The sequence below is a fragment of the Hylaeus volcanicus genome, chromosome 3 (genome assembly GCF_026283585.1).
Source record: "Hylaeus volcanicus isolate JK05 chromosome 3, UHH_iyHylVolc1.0_haploid, whole genome shotgun sequence".
Taxonomy (NCBI): Eukaryota; Metazoa; Arthropoda; class Insecta; order Hymenoptera; family Colletidae; genus Hylaeus; species Hylaeus volcanicus.
In genome coordinates this window covers 19,599,931-19,624,110 of record NC_071978.1, presented here as the reverse complement: position 1 = coordinate 19,624,110, position 24,180 = coordinate 19,599,931, and the positions used below count along the sequence as shown (strand labels likewise).

The 24,180-nt window shown below is 35.6% G+C and overlaps 1 protein-coding gene across 5 annotated transcripts in view; it reads left to right on the top strand.

Annotated features, from left to right (window-relative positions):
• Nucleotides 1–7,272: 7,272 nt before the first annotated feature.
• The window catches only part of LOC128873253 (DNA-binding protein D-ETS-4), a 159,180-nt gene continuing 142,272 nt past the window's right edge, over nt 7,273–24,180 (top strand). For all 5 annotated transcript variants that reach the window (XR_008456375.1, XR_008456374.1, XR_008456376.1 and 2 more), the window contains exon 1: nt 7,273–8,150. Coding sequence is in view for 1 of the 5 variants with exons in the window: in XM_054116688.1 (XP_053972663.1) it covers nt 8,115–8,150 (36 nt within the window). In the remaining 4 variants the exon portion in view is untranslated. The remainder of the gene's footprint in view (nt 8,151–24,180) is intronic.

Below are 24,180 nucleotides of genomic sequence, written 5' to 3'. Positions count from 1 at the left end.
CACGAAAGGGGGTGCACGCGCAAAACACAGATCGTCCCCCCTGCGGATCGAGACTGTTTTCACTGAACGAACCTCCCCCGATTTCCGTTCCCGTGACGCAATTCTGACCAATCCGTTAATTCCGAGGAAGATTCCCGTGGCAAGTGTCAGATGAAAACGGTCACCCTCGCGAGGAATTCATGATGGAATGATTGGGTAGGTTGTAAGAGCTTCATATAGTTAGGTGTATATATAAATACAAGTGAGGTGGCAAGATTATTTAGGGAGATAAATCATTTCTTTGACAATGATAAATATATTAACACTCGAGTGCTTCTTACTTTTGAAATTATAATCAGTTTCTAAGTGTAAGTATATAAATTAATAAATTGTGCACTATGTCATACGAAAAGTTATATACCAAATATTTTTTTGTAATATTTAGAATGATAACGTATGGTTTTCGTGACACTTTGTTTGAAAAGTCAGCACTGAGGATAAAAGAGCCATTGTGATCAGTATATAATTACTTTTTTATCAATATTTAAAATAATAATACATAAATTCTGTGATACTCCGTTTGAAAAATACTAAAATTCATGATTCAGTCTCCTCGCGAAGAATGGACGAAGGAGACACCTATTTATTATTGCTTTACACGGAGAAATCTTAAGTTGAGTATTTTTATCAAGCTTCTGTATTGCGCATATAACATAAGCAACTTTAATATTTGGACAATTTGCAATGCTTACTTTGTCAACTTGAAATTTTATTTACAGTGAAAGATGAAGTGATCAAGTTACATATTATATTAAAACGTAGAGTCTAGTTAAGAAAGATTATCTTCCTTGATTTATTTCTACTACTGTTAGTAAATAAGTAGTTATTGAAATTCTATTATCCAAACACCATCTAACAAAAAAGAAATTAAAGAAAATACGAGACAACGTTTAATCCTGCGCAATAATTAGCATCGATGGACGTAAATAGATTTTTCCAACTCGCAGTTTAATTTCCCAGCCGGATATAGGCTTTCGCAACGGGGAGCGACCGATTCAAGCGCGGCCACGTAAACAGCATAGTGAAGTAGACCTGATCGTTAGCCCGTGAACGATTCTATAACAGCGCTCAAAGTGTTTTTATTGGGTAATAGAACCGTTCAAATCTATAGATCAATACACCAGTAAAATTTATCATCCTATGTAGATCGCGTTGCTTTTGCTCGCATGAGAATTGTGTTAAACTTAACTCGATATCGGGACAATTAGTTACACTTTCAGAGCGTTCGGAAATTATCATCCAGGTATCGACTAATCATTTCTCGTTTTGAGAACTTGTACCCTTTTGGTATCGTAACGGTGTCATATCTTTCGCTGTGAGAACAAGTTTTAGATAAGTTTATTTAAGATTAACCTGTTAGAGATATATCGAAATTTGTCGCTCCGTTCCGAATGGGTATCCACAAATCAAACGCAGGAAACCTGTTTGATGCCGGTGGCGACACGTGTTAAATAAATTATGATGGTTACGGATAATAGGTATACTTAGAAACTGATTTTAATTTCAAAAATAAATTACATTCGAACGTTAAATATATATTTATCATTCTAATTACAATGAATATTCTATTTTAATTTTAAGTATACTATCATACTGAAAATATTTTTAAGAGTACAAGATCGAAAGTATCAGTTTCAGAAAACAGTAAATCCATTCTCTAATTGTAAATTGCAAGATATTTATACGTATATGAATTTCCCTTCCCTCTAAAAATTATAATTTTTCGTTCGTTTTAGTACGAGTATGTTTGGTATATAACTTTTCACACAACATAATGCACAATTTATTAATTTATATGCTTAGAAACTGATTATGATTTCAAAAGTAAGAAGCATTCGAGTGTTCTTGAATAATAAGTATTCTACAAATATTATTAAGAACACGATGCAAGATGGAACATGTCAGTGAGTGAACCAATTTGGAAAATATCTTATGTAGATGATGTTAACCCGTTGAATCTGACAACACATTCAATCTTATTTCAATTTCTAAAATAAGACGCATTCAAGCGTTAATTATCTATCCACCATTTTAAAATCCATATAATAAATGTACTACAAATATATTCAAGAATATGCGAGGTGGAACATCCCATATACTAAAACAGTTTGGAAAAGCTACAAATCCAATCGATCCTAGCAGGTGAAAGTCGTCTGGATTAGGACGAACAGTCAGCAAATACGATCTCCAACCATAAGTGCCCCCGTGGTCCTGAGCAGCGTGCACGATTCATTGGGCAAGAATTCTGAGCGTTTCTGACGTAACATTCGGTAGCGCGAGGGAAAACGAACCGGAGAAATTCGAAAGACACGCGCTGCGACTTACACCCTCGTCCCGCAGCTTTGTTCGGCGTCTCGTAACGAGGGGAGAATGAAAAATTTACATGCAATGACGCACGTGGTTACAAAAACATAACGCTACTGTTGCCACATGATCGATCGTTTCCGTTGATCGGCGTTAAATTATAGACGCGCGATAAAATTACTATGGAGTTGGCATCTGCGAAGAGAGTGAAATTAACGACTCTTTTTTTCTAACAGTAGAGTAATAGTAATCTGCACGGTTGGTTAACCCTTAGACGTCCGCGGGATTTTTCTTTTCTACGTAAACTGCGTAATGAGATCTATCTACAAGTGACTGGAACGTTATTAGTCACACCGGAACAATTATTAGTCAGACTGCGGAGTAGTCAACATCGTGCATTAAAAAAATATTATTACAAACGCCTCGGTATTAATGTATTTGTGAACGCAAAAAATATGTAAATTCCTGTATGCTTCATAAATTATTTAGTCACTATAGAGATATGTTTCAACGTGTAAGAAAGGATAGCTATGCGTAAGCAGATGTAAAACGTTTTCGAGATGTTTGGTTGAATTCTCTTTATATATTTAGAGATTACCTGGATAATATTCATTAGTATATGTACAGCCAGTGTAAGAAGTATTCGTACAGCAACCAATTTAAAATAAAACTAATAAGAAAAGAAATAAGAGGTTGACATTAAAAATAATAAACTGTAACTTATGCAAATTTTACTCTAAAAGTATGTAGGAATGTTGGTTAATTATTTCTTCCCATAAAATTTATTAATAAAATAAATATATGAAGTTTTATTTTGAATTGGTTCCTACGCGAATACTTATTACACTGACTGTATAAGTATAGCCATTATTTAATACATAAAAGGATGAGTAATTAAGGTAGATATTGTGTTAAAATACGAAGTCTAGTCAAGAAGAGTACCTTCTTAACTTATAGATAAGGTACGTAACAGGTAAATATAGTAGTGCTGTGGAATGATTATTAAACCATCCTTTTACTTGTAAATTGACAATATATGTATACCGGCATATATTCAGGAACAATGAAATCCATGGTGTATACTTTCTTACCCTTGAATGACTATTTCTGGTTAAATTTGAGAATTATAAAATTACTTTAATTGTTGCATAGAGTAATTGGTTATATACAGGGTATGTTGTTTTAATTAGAATAAATGACCTCGTGTGATAGGTCACTGAATTTGTCTAAATAAATGCTATTTTACTATGAATCAAAATATATAAGGTGGAGATACAGTTGGAGATTATTTGGAAAATATTTAGAAATATTTAAGAATTGTCATAGCAACTTTAATGCATTCCCTTGAAAAAAGATTTTAAAGATATTTATGAGAAATGATGCTTCACAATAAACAAGGACAATTTGTCATCTTTTTCTATCGAGAAACATCATTTCCATTAAAAATAAACTTCTTTAACTTCTCTTGAAAGAGAATGTATGATCATAAGTTTCAATGAACTTTTCATTTGTTATTTTTAAATCGTGACGGCCATGACCTGAATTTTGTTTATACCAGATAGTAATTAACTATCACTTTAAATTATGATTGACTAACATTTAAATGTTAAACTACGATTTCAACAAATCTTCAAAGTGTTTGAAATTAAGAAACTATTAACTAATACAGTAGTCCAGAATCTTTCTTTCCTTTAAATTATAATTTAAAGTTGATTTCTGGTATATTCCTAAATATTTTCTAGATAAGGCTTCAAAGAAAATCCAACCATAACATTCGAAAACATTTTACATCGGTTTGTAGAAACTAACCAACACATTAAAATTGTTTAATTAATAATCCCGTCATACCATTTGAGAACGTATGTACGTATCGACATTATTTATCCTGTAGAAATATAATGTACGTAATGTGTCGGCAACGAGATTTCGCAGTCAAGAGTACAAGCTTGTATGGAAATTTATCTTCTTCGGATTAAATTGCTCGGCGTATACATGCTCGGTAATGCGCGTCGGCGTCTTTGCTACGATTGCTAAGGAACATTTGAAGAATCTCGAGCATTTATTGTTTCGCCGCAGCATTTGTCTCCCCCAAGAATGGCAGGAATCACGCCATAATATTGACGTCAAACCGCTTCTTCATGGAAACTGTCGTCTGATTAAATCATTTTTCATTTGCTTCGTTTCACGTTTTTCTCGTTGAAACCGGTTGACAGCACCGTTACAGCCAGACTCATTCTAAACCAATAATTAATTCCAGGTATTGAACTAGTCATTGCTATTAAATAATCATCTGATCGAACGAGGCAGAGATTATTTTGACAGCTATTCGCGTTATACTAATTAAAATCCAGCAGTGCTATCTTTGGAGTACGTGTAAACTGATCCGAACGATCTCGTTGTCTGTGTTTGCTTCCGTTGGTTGGAAAGATTGGCATCCTTTTTTGAGTTTAATAATTAGACAGGTAATTAAAACAGAAACTAGAAGGATGACTTGATGGATTATTTATTTTTTGGGTTTGATTCGAATGACGTTCCATGATTAACCTACCAAAATATGTAGACCGAGATACTTTTTATAACAGGCTAAACGTACGAGATTCAACTATTGGCATATAATAATATTAGTAATCCTTAACAATCAACTTAAACGTAAGATGTACAAGATTATCCTGCTACGTACCAAAAGATAAAAATTATTATGCAAAAAGGGAAACCATTAATCGAAAACCTTCACGTTTAACAAAGGTATAGTGATCTATAGAAAATATATCGATTGGGAAAACTTGAAATAGTGAAACACATATGAAAAGGAAGTTAATTTTGCAATACCGGCACCGCTGCGTGTCAAACGTGGCTCTTTCGCTTCAGGTGCACGATTCCTTTTTAAGAACATAATTTCGAGTGGCCCATTTATTACGGGCACCGTGTAATTTCGACGAAAGGGCCCATAATTTCCGGCTTTTCAGAGACAGTACTACAATTTCACGTAAGATTTACGTCACGCGCGCGACACAGCCGGAAAAGTCTGGCCTGGAATCCGTTTCACAATCCTTCGTAACGGCGCCATCGTCCTGCATCGCCATAAGTTAGAAAGGGCCATTGTGTCCACTTTTCCTCCATAAAGCGTGTCGCGGATCTAATCGCCGACTAATCGCCCACGCAAATACCTGCGTGCTCTCGCGCGGATCGTTAGAGTGCGTTTCCAAGGAGCCCGCTACGCGTGTACCGAGTTATTTACTGTCGGATCAAGGCTGGTAGCGGATTCTACGCTACGTCCCGCGCAAGAAGAATGCCGTAACAAAGGTTTTCATCGGTTATTTTCGCTCGCAACGATAACATCTTTCGGTTTCCCTTTGCCGTGTCCTTACATTGCGATCGGATCGTTTTGTTATCATAATGACTGTGTCAACACGCCTGCTGCGCGACAGAATCTCGCACTGACAACTGCTGTTGCTTGATTTTGGAGCAACCTGGTGTTCTATCGGGTTCTTTAACTCTTTCGGAGCATCGTAATCGACTGTACATCCGGAAATTCTGGAATGTATTCAAGCACGGTGGCTGGCATCAATTGTCACTTGCTTCAAGTTGGTTATCCTTGATAATTGTTTTTGTAGTTCTCAAAATTTAAACTCTTCAGAAATATATCTTTTGCCAATGCAAGTGTCTTTCATGCTTGGGAATGCAGATTACTGTGGTTAGCGTTTTATTTATTCTAGTAATTTTAGTTTTGAAGGGCATGAGTACTTCTTTTTTCTAATATTTATTAAATTTACGTATTGATATTATTTTCTAAGTTGCTCACTGTGGTAAGTACATATTCTACATGTAGCGAAAGAATCAACAATGTTACAGTTCGTTTTCACTTATTGAACAATGCAGAGCAAAACAATTAAGACACTATAATTATCGTATTAGCTTGAATACAATTCATGTACATATACATATTAGAATTTTCAGAACATTCACAAATGATATTTATATATCAATGATTTTTGGACCATAGTTAGTTCAAATGAGGGACTATAAGTACTCATTATGGTATTGAACCTAATCAGATATTTAACAGTAAAATTTTTTATTGTTTTCATTAATACTTGTATTATAGTATGAAAACACATTTTTTAATGTACAATAGATACATCTAATATAAGACCAACATATTGAAATAAATTTCATATATGAATATTCTGGAAATTTTATTTTTACACGCTAGCAAGGATACCACAAAAATAAACAACATTTAACCAATTTTATAATTCCATATATTAGGTTGTCCCAAAAGTTCCTTCCGTGACTTGCACTCAGCTATTTTGTGTGGCAGTGTTTATATAAATAAACAACCTAATTTCTTAGACTCTAATGTTGTAACAGTAATGGAGCAAAATGAATCGTACGCAGTTCAATAATGTAAAATTAGACATAAAATATTGTCTATGTATTACTTATTAATGAAATGGAAGAAACATTTGGGACAACCTAATACTTATATAATTTTACTTCATAAATATCTCACCATTTGCAACGTATCTACCAAAAAAGTAAGTATCAACCCTGGCAGTATCGTAGAACATTAATAAGTATTTTTAAACAATCTAATCTAAATATACATTTTTCTTTGCGTCCACGAGGAATATCTTCATATACGAATATCAACATATTCGTTAATCGTCACGTCGAAACGAGATTGCCAACAATAAACAACACCGTGACATAATCACGGGTTTCATTTTCTCACCTGGAACTCTCGTGCGTGGAATTTATCTCTTCCAGCGTGTCGGATTTTAATCGTAAATTATTAAGGAAATTGTATGTCGCGCCGTTCGGTAAAAACAGGGAAGACGCCGCGCGCATGCGCGTGAATCCTTAGTAGGTCGCGGAGTCGGCATGAACGAAGAACTCGTCCCGCGTCGCTTCCACGGATCAGTCATACAAAGGTGACTCGGGATACGAGACGCGCATAAATCGACACAACAGACATAGGACACGTTCGTTTTAGAATTCTTGAATCATCCTGGGTGAATGTCGGCTCGCGAAACTCTTCCAAAATCAATTAGTTTGCAATTTAACGGAACCTTAAAAACACGCAAGTGCGCGGAGTGAGTGTGTGTGGTGGCTGCACATACGAGATTACAGAAGATACGCAGTGCTAAGAAATGGGATACAGTGAGGCAGGAAGAGGAAATCATTAGAGATAACCGAGTGACGGACAGGGATAATACGTATCGGTCCTGTGGAAGGTGTCTGTGAAGAGGGATCGTCAGAAATTTTGCAAGGAAGGCGGTTGACGCGCGATAGTAGGTCGAATCGCTCGTTCGGCGGCGCTCGGCCGCGGTCGGGTGTGCTCGGCACGCTCGAATTCGAAGTTCGTGTCGTGGCGGTCGCGCGCTCAGCGGTCGGTCGGTCAGTCAGTCAGTCGCACGCGGCACACGAAAGCCTCGAGAAGTCGAGGGAGGTTCGAGAACCACGCGTGAAAACAGAACGAACGATACGTAAGGAACAACACTGGACAAGGTGAAGGCAAGGAACGATTAGGTGACTCGACGTAAACAAGACAGGCCCAGAGGACGATTAGAAACGGGATCGTGCGTTGCGCGTTTCATTCGCGCGAAGATACTGGAGCCGCTTTAGCGAACGGGTCGATCTCTCCTCTCCAATTCGAGAGATCGACTGACCACCCTTCGAGGCAGCTCGCGGAGGCAGTAACCCTTGACGGAGACGGAGTTGCAGCTGTCAAAAGTGAGATACTACGGGAGAACACCGGCAAAGACGAGATGGTGTACGGAGGAGGCTTCGATATGGTGGAAACGGTGAGTCTTGTTTTTGTTTACTGTGCCGAACAAAATGTCCCTTGGCTCGCGTGTGCGGCGCGTGGTTACATTCTTTCGAAGTTGACGAATCTCCGCTAAACTCTTTTTCTCTTTAGAGGTTATGTTAAATGGCATCGCATTTATTTTCTAAATTTAGTCATTCAGACTGATACTCGGTGAGCAAGTATCAACACGTTGATCGCCATGTCACCCATATACGGGTGACAGTGCTTTTCACCGAAGAACTAGACAAAATTAATTCTGAAAGTCAACCATCAAAGGGAATGAAATTAAACGAAATTCATGAATTTTTATGAAGTTACAAAAATAATTACGACGATTAATGTTTCATTAATGCAGCCCCCAGTAGTTTAAATAATATTTCATTTTAGCAGAAACTATTAATCAGAATATTTTTCTGGCATTCAATGTGTTAATCGATAACTCATCTTTAGTACGAGTCACGATGAGGTTTTATGATTTTTCTTGATAATAAAAAAATATTTGGTTCTACATGCGTGGTTACATTCTTTCGAAGTTGACGAATCTCCGTTAAACTTTTTTTCTCTTTAGAGATTATGTTAAATGGCATCGCATCTATTTTCTAAATTTAGTAATTCAGACTGATACTCGGTGAACAATTATTAATCGATAACTCATCTTTATTACGAGTCATTAGGTTTTATGATTTTTCTTGATAATAAGACAGTATTCGGTTCTACATGTATTACAATTAAAAGAAAATGTTTAGAGGAATACTATGACAATTTTATATTATGACGACATTCTTGTGACAATTTTAAGAATCAAATAGATGAAATTAGTTGTTTTATGATAAAGGTAATCTCAAAAACACGTGCTTCGGTTTTAAGGGTAAGAGGAATACGTATCCCACATTAGATTAGGCGAATGTAGCCTACCCGGATGTCATGTGTACATGTACGGTTTATGTTTAAAAGTTGTATACTTCGAACTAAGTATTACTAAATACTTATTTTATACAAAAATTCAAATATCATGCTATTTCTCAAAATATGTTTTAATTAATGCATCATAGAACCGAACATTTTGCATTACTGATGAGTACCATTCAGTATCGTGGTTAAAACATCTAATAAAGATGAATTGAATGCTTACCAGGACAGTATTAAATAATAATTTATTTATTTAAAAATTAATATTTCTATATAAATAGAAATTATAATTTCAGTGAAACTTACAATTCAAGGCAAAATTGAGTTCGTAATACATACTTCATAAATCGTTTACTCCGACTACAAACGAAAGTAACCTCTAAGAGGTAGTTAATGATAGAACGTATAGAATTAGAATTTTCTAAGAAAGATAAATGTCAGTGTGTTACTACGTTAATCAATTGCGAAAGAATGTAGCTACGTCCTTGTATTTAGGAAGTGACGTCAAGCATACGAATGCCTGTTTAAAACCTTTTTATTTGTGAAAATCGTGTCGAACCGGTGTACGTATTCCAATCGTCGTGCTTCGAGTGCGAACCGTGGAATACGAGAGGAATGTAGTGGCGCCAAAACTGTCCCCGTCAAATACCTTTCGCGCGACACTAATACAGTTCAAATTACGCGCCAATTTCGAACTACATTTTTCGAAGGGTTATTCGAAATATGAGTAAAAAGTGCAATATTAGTTTTTATTATATACGTTGTAGATTTAATATTCTGTTAATATTTGAATAACATTTGATATTTACACAAATATTAGGTTGTCCCAAAAGTTTCTTTCGTTTTATTAATAATTAATATATACACAATATTGTATGTTTTATGTTACATTACTGAATTGTGTACGATTCGTTTCGCTTCATTACTGTTACAGCATCGATGTCTAAGAAATTAGATTGTCTGTTTATATAAACACTGCCACAGAAAATAATTGAATGCAACTCACGAAAGAAACTTTTCGGACAACCTAATAGAATGTCACGTTTCAATTACGAATTTTATTAATTTATGCCATATGCTGCTAAGGAAAATATACATATACAGAACGTATGTGGATGATATTTATTAGAATGCGATTAAATGAAAGGAAATTGGTTATAGCAGTATAGGTAGTTTATAGAATTTCATTAAATGATTAGAATATTAGTAAATAAATTGTAAATAGGAAAGTATGAGCATATAGCAGAATTTTTTTAAACGAATGAAGTTAAATACAAGAGTATAATTAATCGGTAAAATTTTGAGAAATGATCGAAGTGTACCACATTTTTAGAATAGTATTAAATAAATTATAGCAGAAAAATATTACGTAAAGAGTATTTGTCTCGCGATTTAATTAAATTAATGCGAACAGTCAGTCGAGCCATCGTGTAACGTTTGATTTTCCATAACGTGAAACATTTATGTTTAATTTACGTTTCTTGAATATGTTTGCGGTGGATGCAAGCAGCAAAGATGATATAACGGATTTCGCGTGATTCCCAATGACGACTCGCGGCTCATGTTTCAAGCAGAACTATTTGTACGCGCGGCGTACGCACGGTAATTAGAATTAATTTGACCGCGCCACTTTAGAAACAGCGGGTGTTTTACAAGTGAAATGCTATCCCGGGCCTGTTCGGCCGATGATAACGAGCAGGAACATCGGTACGTGAACGAGTTAACGGTTCGTCTGCCGGCGAGAATCTCGAATTATAACGAAGACTCGGATGATTTCTCACTACGGTGATCCAAATTGTTGCGCGTGGTTGTACGTCGTTTCGTTAGTTAGTAAGACTGCGCTCGTCGGGATGCGTTTGCAAATTAGCGCGGTAAATTTATCGGTTTTGAATATCTATGCGTATGATGAATAAAAGGCGGGATTCCGAGAAAAGGTGTTTTAAATGCGGCAATTACCTTGCATAATACTTTTGTCTCGTAACTGGTGTTTTTTTGTTTCACTGGGGATACATACATTCTGCAAAGGAGGTGTAGATTCTTTTGAAGCCAATTTTTGACATTGTTTGAATGTAAGCATTCTTTATTTAATATGAACATTTTCATCCCTTACTTGGAGCCTCTTTGATCGAGAGTTCTTTCTGAAGAACTCACAATCATTTTTTGTATATTGCAAAGGACCTAATTTAAGCGCCGAGACCCTTTATATTGCATACATTTTTGTTGAAATTTATATTGAGTAAATTGTACTTTATTAGACGTTGCATGCTGTTATATTTGTTTCGAATATGGCAAGCAACATGTATGTTTATATTTTGGATCAGGTATTTAAATAGCAGAATGCATGTACATATTTTACTAAATGTTTATTTCCTTTTTTTCCTTCTTAATTCATGTTCCTGTACGAGAGCCGTATCAAACATATTTCAGTTATTACATTTTAACCCACGTTATCTACCCTCTTTAGACAAATTTACACTGATTGTTTCTACTTCTCCTTCGTACATAATATACATTACAAACTACATTGTTCACTGACCAGAAAAATGATTAACAATTGTTTGTGAATTTTTTTAGAAATCTATGTCAACATTTTATAATAGAATACTTTTTTGTCGCTTTAAAATAAGTTTGTTCAATATATCTCTTCTTCGGAATTTTTTTCTTCGCATTGTACAGAATTCTCATAAACTTTGTACTTACAAACTTTATTAAATAGCAAGAAATTTGACTTTTTCGTCGCAATTATCTGCGATTAACTTTAAAAAAAAGAAAATCTTAATCGAAAGGTCGAATTTCTTTTTTTGTTGTCATTTCGCTCGATTATCTATTTGCACGTAAATGTAATGATGTAATCCGTGGAAAAATTTCATTTTGTCGAGCGTCAGTGTACAATGTACTGTATAATTAACAGTAATAAATCATCCAAGATATACAATGTTGCGTTGCTTAACAAAGTCCGTCGCGAATAAGTGGAGAATATTTGTGCTGATAATTGGTCAATAGACAATTTTAATAAAAAAAAACGACGTCATTGATTTCAAAAGCATAAATGTTAATGTATTTCTTTTAATTAAAAAACTGTGCAATTAAAGGTTAAAAATCAGACGATCGTTATGTAGTGTTTTTACTTCTCACGCGAAGGTCTTGTTTCTGAACAAAATTATGTTCGAAAAAAAAGAAATTTTATTACTTATGTATCGTAAAATGGGGTTAATAGAAACGAAAATTTAAAATGTTTTGTTGCTTAATTTGTATCACTTGCAGTAAGGTTACCTATAGTTCATTTTATGACTTTTCAATTATGCATGGTTGTACCTGTCTTTATATTTTATTAATATACATTTAGATTAGAATTTATTAGGCTCCCAAAACTTAATTGATCATTTACTATAAAGCAGTGTTTCTATTCATCCCAATTTGCTGGGTGGTTAGCATCTTAATTTTTCATTATTATTATTTGGGTAAACGGTGTCCAGTAATTGTTAATCAGTTCAAGGGTACCAGGGTTAGATATACAATTTGAGCTGCGTTTTTATATTTCATTTTATTTGGATACTTAATCCTGAATACATTGGTACACCTTGGATACAAAAGTGTTTCCATTCATCCCATATTAGAGCGATATTCGAATGGATACGTATATTTATTAGGCAACCATATGTGATTATTTACAAGATTGCAGTAGAAAAGAGATAAGTTTCTACTCAACTATATTGAAACGGAAATTTAGGCACACATTTAGGGCAACCTAATGTAGTCTTCAGAATTATTTCAGATTTTTCCGTTACGGTTACATTTTCATTATAAATCAACAATTATTCACAAATACGGAAAAGTCAATACATCCATAATGCAACGCCTATTTTAACTCTTTAAAATTTGACTTTGGATTAGTATTATGGATTAGAATAGGATTGTGCAGAAACATGGGCTAGAAATAACACATGAATGAAGGAAAATCAATGTCAAAAGAAAACAGAACACCAAAGGTGTGAAAGTATTTCAATCTATTTTACAGTATAGTTCAGATTATCAATTTTATTTATTAAAGTTTTGCAATCACTAGTCTATACATTGTCTATACATTGAAATTTCTAAGCCTTCTTCGCCTCGTATGTCGCAGACGAAACAATTTCGCTACTCCGTACGCATTGTCCCAGTTTGTGTAACTAGATACGTCCCTGTCGTAGAAAGACACAAACAGTCGGAGACGGTCGCGCTGGCTAACTTTCGAATCTACTACCACTGAACTCTCAATGGTCAGGCACGAGAAATTTACTCGGCCGGTAGGCAATGGAAAATTTTGCGGTAAAAACGGTGGAAAAACACGGTATTTTCACTAGCTCGCCAACAGGACGCAGGGTGTGATTTAACTATGCGAAAGTGCTGCTCGTATTTCATCGGATAACTAGGCATTTGCGCGCTAATTGAGAAAACCCTAATCTCACCGCGGTTCTTTCGTTGCAATTACCGATTACTGCTTGCTCGTGAATTTACGAGCTGCGGTCAATTTTTACGCTGCCGTTTGATTAGAAACGTATTAAACGATCGATGCTAGTCTAAATACATGTGAAAGCGATCGAGAAAACGATGGATATTTAAAAGTTTATGGTTAGCTACTCTAATGATGATAATTAGCAAAGTACTTAATCTAGAACCGGGCTTCTTAAACTTTTTTTCATTCGCCCCATTTATGATTGTGATTTCTTTCGCAACCCATAAAATATAAATTAAAAATATGTAAATATTTTGTGACGATTTATTGATTAGGTAACAATATGTGTACATATGAAAGAGTATAGTTTTAGAATTTCTTAAAAAACACACAAGAATATGAAATTAAAAGTTGGACAAAAAGTTATAAAATTCGCCTCATCATTGATAATATTTAATATTATATATATTTTATAACAATTTAATTTTATATACATATACACTTGACTAATTATTTTGAACTAAATATTTTTGTGCTAAATCGTAATTTTCTATTAATAACGGCTTAATTTTATTTGTATACATTATTCCTTATCTTTTAAATTTAATTATTAACTTCGTATAACTTCAATAGAAATAATGCCATAGGTAATTCTCAGATAATAAATATCTTTCTTGTTTCAATCAAAGTTTCTTGTTCGAAAGAGACTCCTTTTACATGTTTATTTTAAAACATTTTTTTTTATATATCCATTTGATTTTTTTAATCTTTTATATATTAATATTGATAGCCTCTAGTAAGAAGTCTAAAAAGAAGAATGGAAATGTAAACAAATAAAACTGTAGACTTTAGATTTACCATTCAAATTGCTTGCATAGATTCTGAAACATTCATACACATATGTTTTATTATTCCTCTATTGTAATTGTACCTAAAAAGAAGTATATTTTTTATCGAACGACATCTTCTACTCCGAAGGGCCCCCTTTGCGTTACTAAAAATGCTCAAAACGACGTCAAGCCGACAATTCGCTCGAAAATAAAGATTGCTTTCGTACGTTGAACGTTGAAATCGATTTCATTGGATCTTGAATGTTTCTCGAAACACGTTTATGTGTTCCAGCTTCGTAAAGCAACAACTTCTTATTAACGTCCACGGTGGCCTTTCGGATTATTTTCAAGATGTATAAAAGGTTTATCTCGGGATGTGCACGAGAAACAGCTTTAACACCGCGTGAGAATTGATAGGAGAGAGCGATTAATTGATTCGTTTTTATCTCGTTTTCGACGACGATGAACTCTGCTTGATGCAGACTCTAAAATTATTTGTTTCTTGCCGACGGCATTTTGCAAATAACAGATAATTACACGCCCGGTAATTTCGCGTTCGCAGCTTATTTACCTTGCTAGTAGAGAAGTAATTGCGGTTCATCAGTTGAAACTTTTGTTCGACTCGTTCACGTGCAACGTGACACTGATATGTTCAACCTGTTTTTTGCGTTACCGTTTTATGCGTCGTTAACGAAAATTGATAGGCGTTTTTCGTTCCTTGTTTGCTTTTGGTATCGAGGAAGGGAAATCGAGCAACTCGCTAAATTACGAGACAGTCTGTTGCTCGGGAAACGTAAGAAACTGTTTTAAAATGGAGATTCACGTTAAAACATTTGCATGAATGTTGAGATGCCATTAGTTAATTCTCAGACTTGAAATTTGCAACTATTATTAAGTATTTTTATTACAATGCCTCGCTATTAATAATATACAATTTTGTAAACATCTTATAATTTCTGTTTTGTAATTTGTTTACATCTTTGGCATTTCTGTTTTGTTCTTCAGTATATTTTATTAAATATCTTAACACTATACCGATTGGTAGCCGATTAATCGGTTTTTTGATATGACAATTAATATTTTCTTATATTTTGTTCTTGTTCCCATCATTATATGAATGATAAAATAGTATATAAACATTAATCAGAAAATGATTTCAATACATCAAAATAATAAATATTCTTGAATTTAATCATGTATCCAATCGCTATCAGTCGATGAGGTAATAAATAATTATTATAATTATTTTCTTGTTTTTGGAAATTTCATTCCTATTTTTGAAATTTCACGGATTGAAGGCCTGCGTGAAAAATAATTTCATAAACAACTTAATTTCACAAAGAATATCGTCTAGTGTGTCTTTGTTTTTCATGAATTAATTATATCAAGCATTTCTTGTTGTTTGTATTGTCTCGTTGACGTTCTTTTTTCTTTTTGTTCTCGTGGAGTGGTTAATGCGTATGTTCTGTAACAGATTTATGTATTCATGAAAGAGCTCTATAAGGCCCCGACTACATGAATGTTGCATTACCATATTCACATATTAGATGTATCTAAATTTCGCTACTCTGCGCTGTTGACCTTCATTTCTCGCGTGGTCATATTTTTGTCTTATTTTAGCATCGCTCGAGAGTGTCTTGTCGAAGTCTTCATTTATATCTTTCAAATGTTCTCTTGTAACTTTCCTTATTAGTAACACAGTGTTTATCGAACTGCGCTTTGTCATTGTTAATATTATCTATTGTAACACCGAACTGGACGCACTAACTACTCTAATTAAAAAAGAAGTACCATCTTTACAGTGCAAAAAGAATTGTTTATACATATTCATAAAACATTACACTTTAGAAATATTAAAACACATTCAGCCAAAATTTTAAATATTATTGAAAATCCCTTACATAATGCATACAGTGATGACGACGTTTGTTTAGTCTCCAATCATTCTGAATTCGTTCAATTCTGACTAGTAAGGTTAGAGAAATTTATCCCAAAATGCTTACATTTTCTATGTGTGTCAACATTTTTATGTAAAACTTGATAGAAACATCGTTGATAGTATAATAACATATGTACCAAGCATTCGATATCGTCAGAAAAAATTCCCAAGTACATATTAGCATTTTCTCTGCACGAAAGATGGTGTTTCCTCTTAAGGTAGTGCTCTACAGATTCAGTACATTATTAAAATGAAAATGTTCCCTCTTCTCATTCAAAGCGCTTTAAATTTGCATTTTATTTTATGTTTGCACGCAATTGATCATCGCAAACACAGCGTGGAAATCCCGACTATAATTAAGTTCTTCTGTCTCTGGTAAATTATTTTTTGCTCGGGCTGGCGCGAAGGTTTCTGTGATCGATGATGCGTCGTATTACGAATTTCAATGATGAACAAGTGTACAATAAGTTGAACACGCTGTACAATTTTATTTCGAACGTGAGAACAAAATGACGAATATGAGACATGTGTATTTATTGCAAGGACACTCTGTTGCGTAAAGGAAAGCTTATTAAACTACTTGGTTCTTTAATCCAAAGTAAAATCCAAAGTAAATTGGAGATTATAAAACATGAAATGTTTATGAATAAACTGCGAATTTTATGCATTCATTATGTAAGGTAATATGATAAATGATGGTTAAGGCATGACTAAAAAGAATGTACATTTATTTAAAACGAAATATATTGATATTATTATTTGAATTAATAGCATATATTTTATTATATATGCATTCTGTATGTTTTTTACATGTTTCGCGCAATAGTGTACGCTATGAATGCATAAAATCTGCAGATCATTTATGAAAACACTTGGTAATTCAAATTCTGAATCAGGAGTGCTGGATACATTGCATCCTTGGCAATGAAACTTTTTTATGGAAAAAATCGATGTATTTATAGAAAATGGTATTTTTCAGAGAGACGGGCTTGTACCACTTTCATAATGCTTATTTATTGTGTTGAATTTGGTAGATCAGGTACCAAAATCAACTATTATTAAAAATTCTTTCAGAGGCTTTCGTAGTTTTAGTATCAATATTAATTATTCCAGAATTATTAGTCCAAGTTGGAGGATCCAACAACTCTTTCAAAAATCGTCATAGTTCTAGTTATTGGTAATATTAATTGAGAATCCGTTATTTTTAGTCCGAGCTGAAGGTTTACAAAATTCTGACAAAGACCTCGGTAGTTTCGTGTGAATATTTATTAGTTTATTACGTTTAGTTTCAACTGAAGCTTTAAAAATGAAGCTTTAAAATATTAATTATGCTACCATTTATTGCCCCATCGTAGCTTTCAAGTATCATTCAAAAGACCTTGGTAGTTCCAGTATCAATACCAATTATTACTATGTAACAAAATTTTTTATTTTCAGGAAGTACAAATGTAACCAATTCTTCAAAAAATCTCGTTACTCCCAGCATCAATATTAATTATTTCCCAATTTGTAGTCTCTCCTGATGGTTCAAAAAATCCCCCAAAGTACTTCAACTCTCTCGTGTTTATGATTAGATGAGCACATCGAATTAGGAAGGACGCGTGGACATGAGTGTTTGGTGCACCATAAACCTGACTGTTGGAGATAGGCCGTCTGAGTCGGCGAGACCATGCCAGGCTGACAGGGCGGGCATACTCTCGCGGCTGACCGCGTAAACAGGGTGTAATTAAAAAATCTCACTAGCCGGTCTTTGTGTCGGGCGTTGTATATAGTTGATGTCCTTGCCGAGGCAATTCGAAATCCTGTCCCGGTCTCGCATTAGCGAGGGCGTGGTTGGTCGTTCGTTCCTGGTCCGAGGATAGCAGCCTCTCGTAGTAATTGCACCCAGGCTCGTTTCCACGACACGACTTTTGCGGGTTCGACTTCTTCTTCTTTATTTCGCTCTTTTTCCGCCCCGATCGCGCTTTCCTCGTCGCTCCATCGCGGGAAAGGCGTCTCCGCGACGGGTTGACGCGTTTCTCAACGCGGACGATCGCGGTCCAACAAAGTAACTAGCAACCAAGAGTCGCTGTGTGACTGGAAGCATCCGAATATACATAAAAGACTTGGTATCATTTGATCAATTTCTTTTTGAATGAAAGAGAAATGTGTGACCTTTACTTTACATTCAGGGCCGTCTTAATGGTGGAAGAATACCTGAGGCAGTTCGAAAGAGGTGTAAATTGTAATTAATTGTATGAGAAGTAAGTGATGAATGACACAACTATTAACAATTACTTGGACAATTGAAGAAGTATCTTCAACTTAGAAACTGGAGCATAATCAAATGCCCATAGAATAATTGAAGAAATACTAATGTGATGTGCGACAAACTGTAGAAATAACAACATACAGTGGGTGTAGAATGTATTCGTACACCGATCAATTTCCAAAAAAAACTTTTGTGTGATATTGTAGTTTCTTAACTTCTTTTTTTATAATCAATAATATTTTACATATTCTTGGAAGTCTCTAAGATAGATATAGTCCAAACAACATTTACTAGTTAATATAATTTGTGAAATTAACAAAAAAATGGGAAAAGTGGGTAAAAGTATAGAAGCAATAAGTATTTGTACGATTCTTATGACAAACCATTTACAGTAGAGTTTGTAACGTAAACACATTAGTTTATTGCTCCGTACGAATTAGAAAACATCAAATTTCCAGTAAAGTACTTTTAAAAAAGGTTCTAATAGAGGAATGGAAAAAGATCCTACTTCGAATAACTAATAATTTACTTAATTTAATGCTTAGAAAAGTTACAATAATTATAAAATCAAAAAGAAATCTTCCGAAGGAAGTATTATATACTTCTAAATTAATATAAATTTCTTTTTTTTTAAATGAAGTTTTAAAAATTAAACGGTTGCGCGAATACTTATTGCTTCAATATTTCTATCGATTAATTGTTTTTTTCTTGTTAATTTCGCAACTTACATAAATAGCTATTCTTTTTTGTAATCTATCTATTCTAGAGATTTCCGAGAATATGTAGAATGTCATTGTTTATAAAAAATAAGTTAATAAATTACAATTTTACATAGTTTTTTTGGAAATTGATCGGTGTACGGATACTTTCTACACCCACTGTAAATTAGAATCTCTTTTTACTTTCACGTAAACCGTCTTTGTACACTTTGAGAATTTGTTTTTAATAAACCGGAAAATTTTCTGGTAATATGTTTAAGGGTATTCGAAAGAGCGTTTCCTAGTGCATATGTCGCGAATTTTGTATTTAAAAATATTTAAAATTTAACAAAGTTGCAGCGTTGTCATTGTTTACATGAGTATTACTCGGTGACCACTTTACCTCAGAGCTGAATTATCTAAAATTAAAGAATCAAGCATTCATGAATAACGTATTAAATTATTTAAGTACCATCGAGATTTTTTTTTTTTCAAATGCACACAGTATGCAATAATACAAAAAATGATCGAAAGTAAAGTTCATCTTACAATATTTGCAGAGTGAAATAAATTCCTACTTAGGTACAAATACTTTATTTTGCATAATGATCCGCAGTTCAGTTATTAATAATTGAATATAAAGGTACCAAATTAATTGTTACACCTAATAACATTAAATGTTTCATTTATTCAACATAACCCAATGCGAATGAATGCGTCGAGTCACTCGATCTAATATTATACTTGCATTCCCCATTTAAAATATTAAATTTCCAAAATTTGGACTCGATGTCTGTCTTTGAAGTACAGATATAGATCAGAAAGAAGCTCGCGAGACGCGCGACGATTGAAACGTTAAAAGCGTTTGTTGCATAACGCTGAATTCGCGATTACGAGGCGTACCGCGGTAGGAATAGCGTTGTCGATAAAGGGAAAAGAAAATTGCGACGATATTAATAAAATCTCCGCGGTTGCTATTCACGAACGACAGTCCTTGAATGAGACGCGCGACCGCGACTGAATTCGACCGCTGGCGGAGGGATTTCAATCTGGGTCAAGTTAATCGTCGTGTAAAATTTTAATCAAATCCTTCGAGCGTTTAGGAAGACGTACAAATCTAAATGGGTCTGTCAAAGTTTATAGACGTGATATAAAGTTTATAGAGGTGCATTAGAAAATGTACATTATTTTCCATCGTAATCGTTGCACTGACTGCCAGTGTTTTTAATTCGATCTTGTGATTCACAAATATGTATAATACTTGTCTATATTATCTACAAAAACACATTAATTTATGAACTTGGAAAAAATTAAAAACATAATGTCACTTATTGCGATGCTTTCAATAACCTTCCCAAATATTTTAGAATAGACTTAAACATTCATTTTTTTAACAGTTTCTATAATGCGTCCCGGTGTCGTTGTAAACACGATACAGTTTCCGTGGCAGATCGGCAGAAAACAGTCGACGTCCTTGAATTTAATTAGACGCCGGGTACGTGCAATCGAATCAGATTAAATTCTTCATCGCAAATTCATTGTTCCGATTGTTTCTGGTGGAAACGAGAAAGAACAGCGGCGGCCTTCTCGGCTTTCCTGGAACCGCATCGCGGACTGTCCCCTTTTGCCCTTTCACCCCTTCTTTCACCCCACGTGGGTTGCGTAGCTTCGGGGCCAGCCGACCAAAGAATTCGCTGTATTATGCCGGCGAAAAAATGTTTAAGTGCGCCGACAAACCATTCGCCATGTTACTCAGGTGTCTCCTAACTCCCCCTTTGTTCTCTGGCGAACTTTTCAACCGATGTGCACGGATTTACATGCATACGGGACAATACCGCGATCATTACAACGTCTCGCAAAACAATGCCGATTTCCGAGGGTGGTTCGAGTATTAACGAGACCACCGGTTTATCGGTTTATCAAACGAATGCTTTCGGGAACGTTTGCAGCGAGACTCTTGCCATCCGGGAAAGGTGGTGCAATAATTTTGCGAGTGTGAGGGGAGACTTGGGTTTTATTTTGATGATTTTAATTGAAATGTTCGGTGGAGAATTGGTTATTGATGTAGCACTAATTTATGGGAAGATAACGAATTCAGGGAATGTGATACTAAATTGTAATTAATTGAATGGGAAGTAAGTGGTGAATGACAACTATTAACAATTACTTGGACAATTGAAGAAGTATCTTCAACTTAGAAACTGGAACATAATCAAATGCCCATAGAATAATTGAAGAAATACTAATATGATGTGGGACAAACTGTAGAAATGACAGCATAAATTAGAATCTCTTTTCACTTCACGTAAACCTTCTTTGTACCCTTTTCTGTGCATTACAATTTTACACGTTATGTTGGAATTCCACGCAATTATTTTGTAGAAAAAAAAATCGAAAACTAACTTAACTTTCTCTTAAAATTGAAAATTAATCATAATAATTCTCCTCCCATCATTAAATGAGCTATTCACTGCACAAATCGATTAACTCCACCAGTCACATGAAAATTTTAACATAACTGACGATTATTTTTTGTCTATTCTTTCTTATTAATTTTACATACCGTACAATGTACTTTATTTCATCGCATTTCTCAACTTTTAGATTTATGGAGTTATTCGATTTATGCAAAGAACGGCTGAAATATTCGTTAAATCCGTGAAACACCTTGTCTCGAAACGGCTCGACTAAACCGTCCGAGACTATGGTTACTGGTTGACGAATATCAACGGCATCTCTAAATATCAATAGAAAGGCCATTTTACGGAGGTCTGAAAAGTCGTTGAGCGAGGCCTTGCACAACCGTTACGATCGAGCGGTGCGAGCGGCAAAAGTGACGCCGGTTTGCGTGTCGAGCCGCCGATCTACGATCTAGGATCGATTCAGAGGCCGAAATCGGGGGCATTAATCAGCGCGCGGTGCGTACACGTGGGTGGTCACTATTGACGCAAATCGTAATAATCGTACGTTTGCTACGGCCGAGATAAATCGAGCGAGGTCGAGGCTTCGGCAAGGCGAGAGTATCCGATTTTCGAAAGGCAACTTCAAAGGTCGATCGCCCCTTGATATTTCTCGGCTCCCATCGAGAAAGTAACGCGGCGATCGGTGGAGCGAAGGTAGAATAAAAACAAGAAGAAAAAAGAAAGCAGCGACTTCTAAGGAACTCAAAAGCACGCGAGTTCTCACGATTCTCCGTGTGAAATGGAACTGAAACGCGAGTTGCACAATTATGAGCCTTGTGTAGCTTCCACGTTTGAACGGAACGAAGGATAGAGGGAAGGTTACACGGTTCCGTAGGTGTAAGCTTGATTGAAAGATGCTTTCGTTTACTTTGAACATATCTCGTTGGACGTAAAGACGTATGATGAGCATATGACAATAGAAGCTTTCGCTTAACGCCAGTTTATTTGTATAACGACAAACGGCACCTAATAACGTATTATTAGTATCAGTATCATTTGTTGGGTTTCTTTTTCTAACGAACCCTCTACAGGGAAAGCGTATGAAAAAATCAGACCTCTCCATTTTTACATTTCGCCGAGGCAAGTGCTCATATCCTTGTTTAAACTCTAGTCTTTGGCTATCTGATTTATTGTTAGGAGTTTTGCTCTCGGGTCCAGTTAGTGCTGGATTTATTTGATTTCTGGTGTAGTCTATTATCAACGACACCCTTTTGCGGACCCTTTGTAGAAAAGGACAGAGAGTAAAAGAGTTAGAGGTCCGAGGAAAACAAAAGCAATCGGCAGAAGCGTATCAATCATATTAGGATCATAATAAGGTCGATTCAGACTATACGACCCGGACCGTCACGTTCCGGCAACGACACGTACCGACACCGACTCGACAAAACATTAAAACACGCGTTTTAATGGAACTATTCACACTTAACAGACACCGACCTGAACGTTCCGCCAACGGGAATAGTGTGAATAGTTCCATTAAAACGCGTGTTTTAATGTTTTGTCGTGTCGTTGCCGGTACGTGTCGTATAGTCTGAATCGACCTTTACACTCTTCGTCGCCGCGCACCAAGCCTCTCCCAGTGGTAGGGATAGTCATCTTGCATTTACCCAGTCAATCCTTTTTTGCACGTATCCTGTCTTTACTGAATCATTAAATGCGAAAGATAATATCATTATAGTGCCCACTACGATAACACCGACCCCTTTTGGTTTAAAATCTCTTAAATATTTCACCTCGCGGAGTCCTGAACCAGAGATGGGTAAAACCCAAGGTTTCGAATAAATTTGAAGTTTGCCGATGTGTTTGTCTCGTTTCCTTCTTTGTAAAATGTTGAAAAGAAGAAACGAGACAAACATATCGACGAACTTCAGATTAATTCGAAGCCTAGGGTTTTGCCCATTTCTGTCCCCAACGTCGTGTGATTCAGTAGTAAGGGTCAACGAGGTTCCTCGTCGATCGTTCGCAAGACGAGGGATCGCTGTGTGCCAGCTGGACGTTGCGCCACGCTATGGAAAATGAAGTCGCACGGCGACTCATTCTCGCAAATTCTAGCGCATTAGAGCTATCTCTAGGGGGGGCGAGGGTAGACAGGAGGCGAGCAAATCGTTTCGCAAGCCGTGAATCCCCGGGAGGTAAGAGCAGTGTTCGCGCAGTGCTCGCGGCGACAAAGTATTTTAAAGGCGCCACCGAGCTGAGCGGGGCGAAGTGGACGCGTTTGAGCGACAAGACAAAGAATATCAGATCGTAATGGCCGCTGTAAATTTCGCGTTACCGAGGACGAAACGACAGAAACGTACGAACGGCCAGACGGATGGACGTTCTCGTACGACACAGGCCAAAGGGACATGGAACTCCGAGGAGATTTGTGAGGGACGCGTGTGTCGCCGGGAGAGCGATTCTCGTTACCATTCTTCTCTCGCGAGATGATTGAGCGACGCGGATAGCTGCGATCCGTTAAATACGAATGATTTTTCAAACTGGACTGGAGTAACCAGGTTAAT